The sequence below is a fragment of the Alexandromys fortis genome, unplaced genomic scaffold (genome assembly GCF_014885135.2).
Source record: "Alexandromys fortis isolate MF-2015 unplaced genomic scaffold, M_Fortis_MF-2015_v1.1 scaffold_29, whole genome shotgun sequence".
NCBI lineage: Eukaryota > Metazoa > Chordata > Mammalia > Rodentia > Cricetidae > Alexandromys > Alexandromys fortis.
Genome location: NW_026067891.1, coordinates 6,419,669 through 6,433,378, shown reverse-complemented (window position 1 = coordinate 6,433,378; position 13,710 = coordinate 6,419,669). Strand labels below are relative to the sequence as shown.

General features: G+C 53.4%; 2 protein-coding genes across 7 annotated transcripts in view; one reads left to right on the top strand and one right to left on the bottom strand.

Annotated features, from left to right (window-relative positions):
• Window positions 1–13,710, top strand: part of Pam16 (presequence translocase associated motor 16) — a 28,587-nt gene that overhangs the window by 4,343 nt on the left and 10,534 nt on the right. The window contains exons 5-6 of one of the 3 annotated variants that reach the window (XM_050131375.1): window positions 2,305–2,343; window positions 2,914–4,260. The exons of 1 other annotated variant lie outside the window; for it this stretch is intronic. In XM_050131375.1, the coding sequence (XP_049987332.1) occupies window positions 2,305–2,343; window positions 2,914–2,928 (54 nt within the window). In that variant the 3' untranslated portion in view covers window positions 2,929–4,260. Of the gene's footprint in view, window positions 1–2,304; window positions 2,344–2,913; window positions 4,261–13,710 lie in introns of those variants that run through there. One more of the 3 variants, XM_050131453.1, reaches the window with a different exon arrangement.
• The window catches only part of Glis2 (GLIS family zinc finger 2), a 21,170-nt gene continuing 7,674 nt past the window's right edge, over window positions 215–13,710 (bottom strand). For 2 of the 4 annotated variants that reach the window (XM_050129751.1, XM_050129682.1), the window contains 6 exons: window positions 7,103–7,324; window positions 6,115–6,287; window positions 4,705–4,881; window positions 4,489–4,622; window positions 4,288–4,409; window positions 215–2,841 (listed from right to left, as the gene is read on the bottom strand). In XM_050129751.1, coding sequence (XP_049985708.1) covers window positions 2,057–2,841; window positions 4,288–4,409; window positions 4,489–4,622; window positions 4,705–4,881; window positions 6,115–6,287; window positions 7,103–7,274 — 1,563 coding nt within the window. In that variant the 5' untranslated portion in view covers window positions 7,275–7,324 and the 3' untranslated portion in view covers window positions 215–2,056. Of the gene's footprint in view, window positions 2,842–4,287; window positions 4,410–4,488; window positions 4,623–4,704; window positions 4,882–6,114; window positions 6,288–7,102; window positions 10,298–13,710 lie in introns of those variants that run through there. The other 2 variants (XM_050129532.1, XM_050129602.1) reach the window with 2 other exon arrangements.

The window sequence follows — 13,710 nt, the reverse complement described above, 5'->3', positions numbered from 1 at the left end:
CCAGCCTCTTGCTTGGACCAAGGCCTGGGCCTTGTAGTTGAGGATAATCTCTATCTTATTGTTCCTTACTACCTATCCTTCCAGGTCTTCCCTTTGTAGTCCCCAGTGGGTGGGCCTTCTGATCTCTTCCTTAGAGTGGCAGGTTGAGGGGAAAGCTCCAGACGAGGAACAGAGCAAGTGACCCAGCTCCTGGCACATCTAAGATGCAGAAACCATCTTTGCAACTCACTTTTATTGTTTCTTTATAAACTTCCTCTCACATGGAGGAAATAAATTGTTATAGTCATTAGCTTATTTTTTTTAAAACTCTATGCTAACAGCAATGGAGCCAAAAGGAGGAAAAACATAAGCTACAATAGAAAGGCACTTAGAACCTGTTAAAATACTGATGTCCTGGAATGTGCAACAACAGACTGACAAGTACACCGGCCTTCCAAGCCTGGTCTATCACGGAATCACATGCTGAGCTAATGTCACCTTCCAGTGCCCTGTTCCTCTGCTCTCAGGCTTGAATCTCAAACCCAGTTCTCAGCCAGGGACCTAAGAAAGGCCTAGGGGCCCTAATGGAGCCAAGAGGCTGCTTGGATCATGGGTAGACCCGAAGACAGGAGACCAGCTCCTTAACTTGCTCACAGCCCCTTCAAGGGGTAGAGCCAGCACAGCCGAGCCCTATCAGGGCTGGGGTCCTAAGCCCAGCAGTCGGGTAAGTCAGGTCAGGGTGACCCTTCTGAAACAGAAGGGCAGTCTGGGAAAAAACAGGCAAGCTGCTCAGAGGAACCACAGAGCTACTGAGGACCCTACCATCCCAGCAACTCTTTTGTTGTACAGATGGGAAGAAGAGCTTAGCCACTCTGCATCATAGTACAGGGGGCAGCAAGAGGCCCAAGCTGGCACATTCTGGAGCTGTAGACTACAGTCCTCCAATGTCCTTGGCTTTCTAGCCCTACATCAGTGCTAGACCTTATTCTGAATAGTAGAAGCCCTGGGGGAGCTGGCTTGGGTAGAGCTTGTGGGCAAAAGAGGCACCACCAAGAAAAGGACTCAACTGGAAAGTCAAAGAAAGCAACCTTGTCACATGTCCAGTCCACGCTCAAGCTAGCAGGCAGTTGGTCCTCCAAGAGCTGTTCTTGGCTACCTAGCCTCCCTCACACCCATGGGCTTCAGTTCGTGGTTTCTAGAAAGCTCCAGTCTGATGAATCAGTTCTTCCTGCATTCCATGACTTGTAACCCCCAAACCTGTAGCTGCTTCCCAAGCCTGGTATCCACTGGTGTAGACACTGCAGGATAGCCAGGATTCTGCAGGATAACCCTGCCAGGCCAACCCAAGCTGGCCTGGACCAGTGCCATGATCCTTTGAACTTGCCTGTACACTCCCGAGGGAAAGGCGAGTGCTTAGCTACCCCTTCTTTAGAAAGTGTTGCCAACCCTTTGGCAGTGCTGACTGATGCAGGCAGAAGGGGGCACTGGCAGCAGGCTTCTCTGCTAAGTAAGCAGGGAAACACCTTGTCATAGCAGTAGGTAGGAAAAGGCAGCTTTTTCCTGTAGCTTGGCCTGTGTCTGTCTTGCTCTCCCTCCGGGGCTGTGCCAGAGAGAAAGGAGTCTAAGGAATTCCCAAGCATGGGTTTATGATCACTGAGGGCTTCTCAGTTGACAAGTAGGTAAGGCAGGGAGAAATAACAACCTGCCCAGACTGCTCACAGAGAGGAATGTACCAGAGCAAGAGGCAGGACTAGGGGTCCTTGGAGGACAGGCAGAGGAAGGCCTCCCCCAAATGATGTGCTAGGGAATGGAGGCAAGTGAGGCCTTAGCATCCAATACATGGCCTCCTTGGACAACAGGTCCAAGCCAAGTCGGCACTCTGGAGCCACCAAAGACCTAGCTAGCACCATCCTTGCTACCCAGTTTGTCTGGGGCTGCAGCTTCCCAGGAAGCAGACACTTGGGCCCCTGAAACAGTAGGATATTATTGCTATTTCGCAGAATAGTTTCTGTTCGTCAGGGGATGAGCCCACAGTAGGTAGCTGGGCTGTCACAGCTGGTAGATGGGTAGCCCAGGTTCAGTTTACCACAGCTGGTTTGAGCAGCACAGACCCTGGAGGGATGACCACCCAGCCAGGAGTTAGCGCCTCTGGACTGCTGGCTGCTGAGTTGCCTGTGGACAGGTCCAGTACAGTTCCCGGTAGCAAGGGGAGTCCATCAGGGCTTGGCCGGGAGCGGCTGCGCTCCGTCCTTTCCAAGGGAGGCTTATGGTCCTCTAGGCCCAGGACCCTGGCAGGCAGTGACCCACGACCTTTGTCCCCCTCAGCCTTGCTACCAGCAGAACCACCCAGGAGAGAGACCACAGGTAGGCCTAGTCCACCAGCCCCAAAGGGTGAGGGCAACAGCGGGTTCTTGGCCAGATTGAGGGGCAGAACAGAGCCTGGCAGCCCAGGGCCCATGCCCCCACCCCCACCATTGCCACAGGCCAGAGCACTGAGGTCAAGGGGACCAGGGGCCAGGGGTAAGGGCAGGCCAGGTAGACTGGGACCTCCAAAAAGGGCAGCAGGGTTGGGGATGATGATCTGAGCTCCACTGACATAGGAGCCACTGTCGGAAGTGGGCAGTGGTGGTTTCGGGGGTGGGCGCAGCTGTAGGAGCTCCTGCTGCTCCTGAGACACAAAGTGGCCATGGGCTTTGATGTGCTTGCGCAGTGAGCTGGGGTCCGTGTAGCGCTTGTGGCAGCCAGGCATCTTGCAGTAGTAGGGCTTGTCTACGTAGTGGGTACGGGTGTGCTTGAATCGGTCACTCGAGTTGGAGTAACGCTTGTTGCAGCCCTCGTAGGGGCAGACGTAGGGCTTCTCACCTGTAGGGGTGGGCTGCATTGAGGGGTCTCAACTCTGCCAGATCTTGCCACCTATCCCCTTGCCTCTCCCAGGCCCAGAGCTCCTGAAGCATCCTGACTCTGATTTGGGAGACAGTCGTTGTACCTGGCATGAGGCTGACCCAGCTAAGGACAGCAGCCAGAATTGCTATACACCCTTCAGATCCCTTTGCTATAGATGCTGTGGTTGTTGTTGGGCAGAACCCGACCTTGGAGTGTGTGCCCTTGGTGAGCACTAACAATGCTGCCTGGGCCTTTCATGTGGCCTTGCACAGAACAGCTCACAATTCTGCTGTCGTTTGGTCTTGTTTTTGGAGACAGGGTTTCTCTGTGTAGCCCTGGCTATTCTAGAACAAGCTTTGCAGACCAGGCTGAACTCAGAGATCTGTCTACCTCCTAAGTGCTGGGATTAAAGGCATGCACCACCTTATCTGGCTTGAATCACTGAGTCACTATGCTAACCAGGACAGGAGCCACCTGTAGCCACTCAGCCTTTGAATGAAGCTGGGCTCAGAAGATGTGCTGTGAGGCTAAGACACACTAGATCTCGAGACTTTGCATGAAAGGAAGGATTTCAGTGTTCTGCCGTTTAGTTTTGGTCATTTTAATTTTTTGAAATGGGATCTTACTGTGTTGGCTAAGATGGCCTTGAACTCCTGAGCTTGCCGGGCAATGGGGCATGCCTTTGATCCCAGAACTCCAGTAAATGAGTTCTAGGATAGCCAGGACTACACAGAGAAACCCTATATCGAAAAACCAAAACCAACCAAACAAAAAAACTCAACTCCCCCCTTCAACCTCCTCATTATTTGGGAATATAATACAGACATTCATGACCATGCCTAGGTTTGCTGACATGTTTTTATATATTGGGTTTCATAGGATACATAATTACAATTAATTTAATTTCACCTATTTCCTTTTGGTTTATTTTGTTTTTTTGAGAAATGGTTTCATTATATAATTCTTGCTGGCCTGGAACTTGCTCCATAGACCAGGTAGTCCTTGAACTCTGTCTCCTAAACACTGAGATTAAAGGCTTGTGCTACCATGCCCAGCTTGCTCTTTTCAGTGTACTAACTGAGTAACTTAAAATAAGGTATGTGGGTCTATGGGGCTCAGGGTACAATGAAGAGAGGCAGACCCAGTCTGCCAGTCCTAAGGTGGTGTTAGAAGATCATATCCATGTAAGGGTTTCTCCAGCAAATGGCCTTCAAGGTAACAGGAAAACCACACCCATAACCCCAGCATTTGGGAGATGAATGCAGGAAGATTAGGAGTCCATAGCCACCCTTGGTACACAGTTAGACCCAGCCTGGGTTACATGAGACCCTGTCTCAAACAAGGGGAGCAGGACATGAACAACGCAATTTGTCCCTCTTTCTGGTCTTTCCCTGGCATCCCCTAGCTCCTCCATGAGAAACTTACCTGTGTGGGAGCGGTTGTGGATCTTCAGGTTCTCCAGGCGGGAGAAGCTCTTGTTGCAGGTGGGGCATCGGTGTGGCTTCTCATTGGTATGAGTCCGGATGTGGATGAGCATCTTGTACCTGCTCCAGGGAGGGCCCAGAGGCACACTCAGCTCAATGGGCACCCAGCCCCTCCCTTCCTGCCCTTACCCGGCTCCCTCACCTGGCATTGAAGCCACGGCCGTGGCGGGCACAGCCCTCCCAATGGCAGCAGTACCGAGCATCCTGTTCCGGCTTGACATGGTGGTCATTGACATGGTCAACCAGGTCTTGGAGGAGCTCAAAGAGCTGGTTACACTGTAGGGCCAGGCAGGCAGGGTTCTGATCCCAAGTAGGGTACCGGCCCAGCCCTCACCACTCTTCCCAGCTCCCAACTCACCTTGGCCCATCGACACACCAGCTGCTTTGCCAGGGGCAGCTCTGGTGAGAGGCACTTGTCCTTGGGGGGCGTGAGGAAGGAGGAAGCAGGTAGGTGCAGAGCTCCCCCAGAGCCCAGGGGCAAGAAGAACTGGAAAGAACTGGGGACACCATCCAAATAGCGAAGTGGTTGGAAATCCTAAGGAGTAAGGATAAGAGCCTGTTAGTGTACCCCACTGGCAGGCCCAGACCCACCCCCACACTTTTTTTGTTTTGTTTTTCAAGACAGGGTTTCTCTGTGTAGTCCTGGCTGTCACCCAGAGATCCACCTGCCTCTGCCTCCTGAGTGCTGGGATTAAGTGTGTGCCGCCACTGCCTCTAGGCCAGACTCATCACTTTACCCTCCTGTGGACAATGTTAATTTATATCACTGCAGCCAGTTGTAAGACACCTTTAATTCCAGTACTCGGGAGGCAGAGGCTGGCAGATCTTTGTGAGTTTAAGAACAGCCTGGTCTACATAGTGAGTTACAGGACAGCCAGGGCTATGTAGAGACCCTGTCTCAAAAATAAAATAAAAATAAAAACAAGCGGGGTGGTGGTGGCGCATGCCTTTAATCCTAGCATTCAGGAGGCAGATCTCTGTGAGTTCAAGACTAGCCTGGTCTACAAGAGCTAGTTCCAGGATAGCTAGGACAGAGACACCTTGTTGAGAAAGAAAGAAAGAAAGAAAGAAAGAAAGGAAGGAAGGAAGGAAGGAAGGAAGGAAGGAAGGAAGGAAGGAAGGGAAAGAAAGAAAAGAAAAGAAAGATGATAACAACCTAAAAGACACCCTGAGTGCTAATCCAAGGCACCTGTGTGTGTAGATAACCTTGTTTGAAAATAGTCTTTTCAGCCAGGCAGTGGTGGCACACGCCTTTAATCCCAGCATTCCGGAGGCAGAGGAGGGTGGATTTCTGTGAGTTGGAGGCCAGCCTGGTCTAGAGCTAGTTCCAGGACAGGCTCCAAGGTTACAGAGAAACCCTGTCTCGAAGAAAAAAAAAAAAAAAAAAAGAAAGAAAGAAAATAGTCTTTTGGGGAGTGATTAGTTAAGGTGACGTCCTACTACAGTAAGGTGACCCTAAATCCAACACCTTATGTCTTTTTGACAAAGAGGAAGGCCTGGACAGACAGACACACGGGGCCAGCTGAAGATGTGGTCACGACAGATGTCGTTACCAGCTGGGGGTGAATGCCTAGCATTAGGGCTTCCAGAACCTAAGAGCAAGGAAGGAGCCTGCTTCTGGGGCCTTCTAGGAGCATGGTCTTATCACTATCTTTACTCGGAGTTTCTAGAACTGGGAGAATTCCTTTCTCATAAACCACCCATTTGGTGGCACTTGCCAAGGAGCCCCAGGGAGCCTCTGTCTCTCTAGAATCTCCGACCTCCTTACCGCAGCAGTAGGCAATGGCGGCAGGTCGCCATTGCCCTGGCGCTCAGGGGACAGGGAGCTGCTGCCATTTGGGGAGTCCAGTCCAGACGGTGGTGATAAGCTGAGGTCCACCAGGGGGGCTGTGGAAAAGCGTCCATCTACCTTCTCAGGGAACTTGGGGTTCAGCAGGAAGCCTGAAGAAGATCATGTTTCAGGGAAGCTGGCTAGAGTCCTGTTGGACCAAGTCCCACTACTTTGGGATCCCTACCACCATCTTTGACTACTCTGGGAACCCAGATATCCATGGAACAGACAGGACAGTTATTGTCATCTTGTCTGACCTTCACCAGGAGAGCTAGCTGCCAGAAACAGCAAATGTGGCTGGCACCGTGGCTCATACCTGTAATCACAACACTCAGGAGGCTGGGGCAGAAGGATCAAGAATTCAAGGCCATCCTGGGCTACCTAATGAGTTCATTGCCAGCCTGGAATACACGAGACCATCTCAACAACAAAAAGACAGAAAATTTAAAATTTCAAGTACCATCTTAAAGATGAGACTTATCTGACACATGGAATAAGTAGTATAATCGGAACCAGACCATAAGACTACCTCACTCCCAGTCATGTTTTGCCTTAGTGTTCCTTTCTGTAAAATGGAAAATTGGGGTACACTGACTCCTCTATCTCAAGCATGTGGTTAAACTAGTTCTCAAGTCCAGGTGAAGGTACGACAGACGAGGTGAGTACCACACAGTAGGTGGGGCACAAAGCATCTGTAAGACACATCTGCCTGGCTCTGTCCCCAGTCACCACCTAGTTCAACCAGACATACAGTCTCAGAGTCTAGGGACAATCTTGGGCCCACTACTGCTGCTTTGCCCCCCTCTGCCTCTTTTCCAGATCCTTCCACAGGCCCTGGTTGGAGCTAGTTTTACATGTCCACTGAGTAAACTGGGCAGGTCTCACCCACTTATAGGATGAATGGACAAGCATGGAGACACAGTACCTGGTGGGGGGGAGCCTGGGGAGCCAGGCGTGGGGCTATCGTCCACCAGGCCCAACTCCCTATGCAAAGCATGATGCCGGACCACACCCAGTGTCCTTTCCCGCTTCTCTCTCGCCGCCCGGAGCTTGGTGATGCTCAGCTTTAGGTCAAGCGGCTCGTCCAAGGAGTGCATGGTGATGTGGAGGGTCAGAGAGGGTACCCAGCTGGTCTTCAGGCAGGAACCTGGGGAAGGACACAAGCTGTGCGGTGACACTGTAACCTTAGGTTTCTCCTTAGCTATACCGTAAAACTCGAAGCAGCAGAGGAGTAGAGACAACATCCTGAATGGCCTGACTCACGCATATCATGGAGAGTCAGCATCTAAACAGTGCAAGATTCCACTGCCACTCCCCATAGACCTTTGGGATAGGCCAAGTCTGTGGTCTCCATTTAACAGTGAGAATACTGGTCCCAGTGACAGAACTCACAAGCTGGCAGAACAGCTAGACTTGAAGCTACATCTCCCAGGAACTAACTGGCTAAGTCCCAGCTGTCACTGCTGATAGATTGGGAAGCCTGCCAGTCTGAATTCAGAAACCTAAAAGCAGGCTGGGGAGCAACAAACATCCTCCAAGATGTAGGTAGCATTCCTCAGTAGCCAATGAAGCACCCATTATGCCAGAAGTGCCTGCTGAGGGCAGGGAACTATGTCACCTCTAAGGGAAGCAGGCTGAGGGCCTGTCCCAGGCAGGCTGTGCAAAACTTGGCCGTGGGAGTGGGCCAAGATAAGGACTGAACCTTCAGGTAAGACAGAGGTTAGGCCTTCACAAGCCACCAGGGGGCGGCTGAGGGCTGTGGCCACGCCAGCCATGCAGAGTCTGTCAGGACCAGGAAAGGACAGCAGATAGTATTTAAAAAAAAAAAAAAAAAAAAGCTGTAACAATATTCTTATAACTCCATACTGTGATATTCCTCCAGTTTGTACAATTTCTGACTGTTGTAATCTTCATATCCATGGGTGGACTCACAGGCTCCACTGACCTAAGAACATGGCCAGCTCTAAAACACCAAACTCACTTAATTTTTCCAGCAGCAGTCTCTCTGCCCATGAGAAACCCCCTCGTTTCCCCTACCTTTGTTCACTTTCAGATTGTCACACCTTGAGAATATTTTTACTAAACAACCACGCTATAGGATTCTACCACTGTATTTAATAAAAAAAAAAAAGTGGCCATGGCTGGAAAGCCACTGCCTGGGAAACACTTGGAGCAGTGTATTGAGTGTATCAGTGGGGGCTTGTGGGAGCCATGTGCAACCAGAAAAGTGCCCTTACAGGGTGAGCAAGGCAGCGGACAGCCACTGTATCCCAACCATCTCTTCTCCAAGCCAAGACTCTAAGGCAGCTTCACCTGGTCCTCACTTGCATCCCAGCCCTGCACATGCTTCCCATCGCCTTCCACAAGCTCCACCCTTCAGGGCATTCCCTTCCTTGGCCTGAGATACTGCTTGTGAGGACATAGCCCCAGCTCCCACTACAGTGGCTCCATGGGAGCTGGGCACACAAGGCTGCTTTACTGGAGCACAGGAAGCCCCTCCTGACTGAGATTTGGGTCCACACTTGTCCCCACTGAAGTTGTCAGATGCATTTGTCCCCACTGACACCTTGGTGACCCTCTTAGGTAGATGGGTAGGTGACAGTGATGGGTGGTCCTGGACCTGCTTGTCCATTCCTGTCTAGGCAAAGGCTGCCCTCTGCTTGACCTGCAGCCCATTATGTCTGTCTGTCTGTCTCTCTACCTGTTTATTTTTAGACACTGGCCCAGTCCAACCTCCCTGAAGCTGCTCTATGCTGGGAGCCTGGAAGGGGAGGAAGGAAGTAAATATTTATGCTGATTAAGAATTCAGGAGCCAGGAAGGGCTGGTGGCCTGGTCCCTCTTCTGGCCCAAGGCCACAGGCCTCCCTGCCCCCAATACCCACCGTGGAAAAAAGAAGATCACTGGCATGGCGCCTGAGCTAGAAAACCCAAGTGCTGACTCGTAGTCAGAGTGCCAACCCAGCAGTATCCTTTGGCACCTGCTCCTGTCCCATGTTGTCCTCCCGCCAGAGGGAGCCTAGGAGGAGCCACTGGTGTGTCACCAGGTTCTGGGGACCCCACGGAACAGTGCGGTGTTCACCTAGGACTGGAGAGGCCCCAGCAGGAGCCCTCCCTGGGTGGAGCACTCATTGCAGGAAAGGGGACGCCAATCACTGCCCCCCCATTAGCTGACCCAGTCTCCAGGGACACCCCTTCACTTCCTGTCCCTGGGTTCTGCCAAGGGAGGTAGGGGGTCATTTTTGGAAGCCAGAACCCAGCCCAGGCGCCGCAGCCCCTCCTGGGAAAGGAGGAAGGAGCCGCCCCAAGGAGTCTCACTAGTTTCCCTACCCATAGCCCCCCAGGGAGTAGACGGCCTATGACCCCACTCATGCTCTGACCTTGGCCAACCTCTCCCTGTTCCCATTCCCAACCAGCATCAGCCAGTCTGAGCTCAGCTTCGCTCTTTTTTAGCTCTTTGTTACTGAGCTAGGTGAAGGTGCAAGTGAGGGGCAGGTCCCCCACTCTTCCAAACAGCCTCTGCGGTTCAGCCCCTCCAGAGCCAGATTTAAATGCTTAGAACAAGGACAGTGTGGGGGGGGGACCCAGAAAAGGTGAAGCTGCCTCCCCAGCCACAACCCAGCTGCTTGCCCTTAGAGTTCTGGAGATGAGTGGTTCGCAGGGGTAGGGGCCCACCTATTTTCCAGTTCACGGATGCAGTGTCAAGGGGCAGTGAGCACACAGCCCATCACTATCCCAACCTTGCTGGGGAAACCAACAGGGCCTCAGTTTCCCTACTGGTCGGGATGGCTGAGTGCCTCACACCCTGTTCTGACTGTGCAGCTGCAATCGCTGAGCTAGCTGCACCTCACAGAGCTCACTCAGGGTAGGCTGGGTACGCCCTGTGACACGCCCACCTGCATGGGTCCGCAAAGGGAGCCCTCAAAGAGGTGGTCGCATGACCCAGGCCCCACGAGGATCCTCCAGCTGCAAAAGGAACTAATTAGAACAGAGGGAGCTGAAGGAAGCGGCAGTGAGGGAGGAAGCGAGAGAGGGGGCTGGCTGAGCAGGGACCACCGGGGCAGCAGGGGTGGGGACAGCCCTCCCACAAGGGGGGGGGTCACCCTGAGGGTGGGCTGGTGCCCCCACCCCACCCCACTCCACCCCCGCCAGCCATACCAAGACAATGACTGCTATTGTGTGCCCGCTGCTGACCCTGCGCAGACGGCCCCCAGCTGCAGCTCCTGCAGGGCATCCGGCCCCCTATAGACCTATCTGCCACCATCCCTTCCTCTTGGGGAAACCGAGCTTCAAAGTCACCAAGCTAATAGAAGGGGACTGGAATCCTGCTCAGGATGACGTCCTTTCTTTGCCCGAGAGAGGGCATTTGGTTGGCCTTGAGACTGGAGGTGTAAAGAGGGAGGGTTACCTATGCTAGATAGTTCTTTAGTCCCTGGCAAACATTAAAGGACTAGGACCTCAGCAAGGTGGGGTCTGTATCCTTGTCCACCTACCTCACAGCAGTGTGACTAATGAAGAACACACCATTTCACCAGGGGTAGTCTTGAAATTGCTCATTTGGTGAGCTATAGCAAACCCAGCCTAGAACTTGCCACGGGCCCAAGATACAGTCAGTCATGGTGACACATGCCTATAATACTAGCACTTGTGAGATGGAGGCAGTTAGATCAGTAAATCAAGGCTAGCTTCACAGTAAGTTCCAGGTCAGTCTGGACTAGCACATGCGCGCGCATGCGCGCAAACACACACACACACAGGCCCTGGTGTGTGTCTCCGAGTCTGGTAACTTGGACCCTTACTTTAGTACTCCACTCTTACAGACTAGGAATCTGAAGACTGGGGGATATACCTGCCCCCGGTTGTAATCATGGGTGGCAAGGCCAAGACCAAAGCCATGGTGCCTATCACAGTGACTGCCCCAGCCAGTGGCTGATGGTCTAACATGCCAGCATCTGTTACAGCAGGTGACAGTTCATGCTACTTTACAGATGCCCTGCCCTGGGTCACAGGGTTTATCACCCCTCCTGTGTCCTTGGACTTGCTTAGGTTGGTCACCACCTCCCAATCCAGAGGGCTTCTGGAGCTAGGTGCAGAATCAGGAAAGGCAGCGGGCAGGCAGTGGGTGGGGCACTGGAAGAGACGACAGGGTCGGGGGGCCACCAGAAGGCTGGGAGAGCTGAGGCAGCAATGCTGCCAAAGCAAACTGCCCGTAACCCCACATTCCTGGGAACCGGCTGTGCTCCCTACTCTGGCCAAGAGCTCCACCCTCCTTGGCCGCCCAGTGAGGGAGGCTGGAAGGCAATGGCAGGGACGGGACCTTTCAGGGCCCCCTTCCCAACCAGGCAGCAGGCAGGGTTCCAAACATTGGTCAGACCACATGGAGCCCCAACCCTGTTCCTCTGCTTCCTGCCATGTCCCCTGACCCCCTCCTCCTCTTTCCTAAGGTGGGATACACACAAGAGGTACTTATTAAACCCATCCTAAGTAATACCACTGCTTAAGTCTCAAGTCTATAAGGACAGCCCCCAGGAGGACTGGCCCTCCCTATGTACCCACAAACATTAAAATCTCATTCCAGACCAGAACTTTGGCTGGCCTGTACCCCTTGGAGAGCCTTGGACTTCTACTGTCCTGTAGAGTGACCACAGAGTTTGGGGGGGGCACCGGGGGAAGCCCTCCCTGTGGAGCCTGACTGAGCACTAAGTGGCCCTGCAAGGAGGATGCAGTGGTCAGAGGCCTCCCCAGGCTTAGGGAGGAGACCAGAGCCACTGCACTTTCTGGAAGGGTTTGGGGTTTGCCTTCCCTGGAAACCCATGGTTAGGTGTTGCCCCCTCCAAGTCCCAAGAGGGGCACCTAGCCCACAAATACCACCTCAGAAACTCAGATGTCCCCAGACAACCAATCCATATCCAAACGCTTCTCTGCTAGAGGATACTGGGGACCGTCTGAGCAGCGTCCGAGCACAGTTTGCAGAGAACTTGGCTATAGCACGTTCACAGAGCAAAGCCAGCATCCTACTATCTGGTTGTAGCCTCCTCTGGCTGTGTGGCCTCAGACAGGTCCCAGTCACCTTCTAAGCCTCCACAGGACAGTTTCCTCATTGGTAACTCAAGCACCACAATAACGATCCCAGATATACAGGGCATTCTATGGGACAAGCCTTGGCCCAGTGCCTGGCACATGGAAGATGCTAGTAACTAGGAGCCCTGGAGATTCTCACTTCTCCCCCAGGCTGGGGGTGACCCACACAGTGAATCTACCAAGGTCATCCAGAGCTGAAACAAAAGGCTGACAGGTTTGCTCCCCCTGCACCCTTCATCAGCCCTGGGGGGGGGGGCTTCCTTGTCCTGCGGCAACAGCCTCCACTTCCACATCCACTCATGCAAGCATGTGGCCCTCTGACAGCAAGGTCTGTCCAGTCAAGGAGCCTCCAAATGTTCTGGTGGCTCTGGGCCCCCTTCTCGGGCCCCCACCTCCTGCTGCCTGCCCGCCTGCAGCCACCTTTGCACAACTATGTCTGGTATTTTCCTGTCTGCCCAGCTTTTGGTGGGGGGGGGGGTATGGGGCCATGAGCAAGCCTGCACCTGGGCCTCAGCCAGAGGCAAGCCAGCCAAGCAGCCCCCACACCGCCTGCCAGGCTGGAAGGGAAGGACACAGGGCTGGGCAAGGCCACCGAAATCCCTGGGAGGGGTGGGCAGCAGGGAGTCAGACAGGGGTACACACCCAGCAAGTTAGCAAGGCCAAGAATAGGCAGAACTGCCCTTGTGGGACTGGAGATGGAGTTCTTTTGGTAGAGTGCTTGCCTAGAATGCACAAAGCCCCGGGGTTCTATCCCCAGCACTGCACAGACCAGGTGTGGTGGCAAAGGCCTACAATGCCAGCATTGAGGAAGTGGAGGCAGGAAGATCGAAAGATCTCTGTCAGAATGGGCAACATAGTGACACCCTGTCCCACAAAACAAACAAACACCCACAAAACTGCTACACTGCTGTTCTAGGGTGGGGGCGGGGACAGTGTGTGTGTGCACTCATTAGGGTGTTCTGAGGCCAGCACAGGTACTGGCCAGTATTTCTTAGATGAGCAGTAGGTGGATAAGCAGACATATGTGTGCACAACAGTACACAGAGGCCAGTCCTTGGCTTCAGTGGCAGGTGCCACTGCTTATGAGACCAGATAGGTATGGGTGACTGATCCACAAAGGCAAGGAAACGACTTCCCAAGCCAAGCCCAGCAATGCCCATGAACACATAAGGCAGCCCATACCTGTGGCCCACCTCTCCCACTACCCTGGGCAGACACAGGCCACTGTGAACAAGCACACCTGCCAACTCAAGAGCAGGAGGGTGGAGGCGGGCTCTGGACTTTGGTCCTTCCCTCCCCACTCATTTATGCGTTCCAACACCAGGCTCTCTGCTGGGGTCCAGGATAAATCAGATGGAACAAGGCCTGAAGGTCGCTCGGATACACAGGCAGTGAAACAATGTCAGGGGCACACAGCTCCGTGGGGCAGGGGCCGGGTGGGGGGGGGGGGGGGGG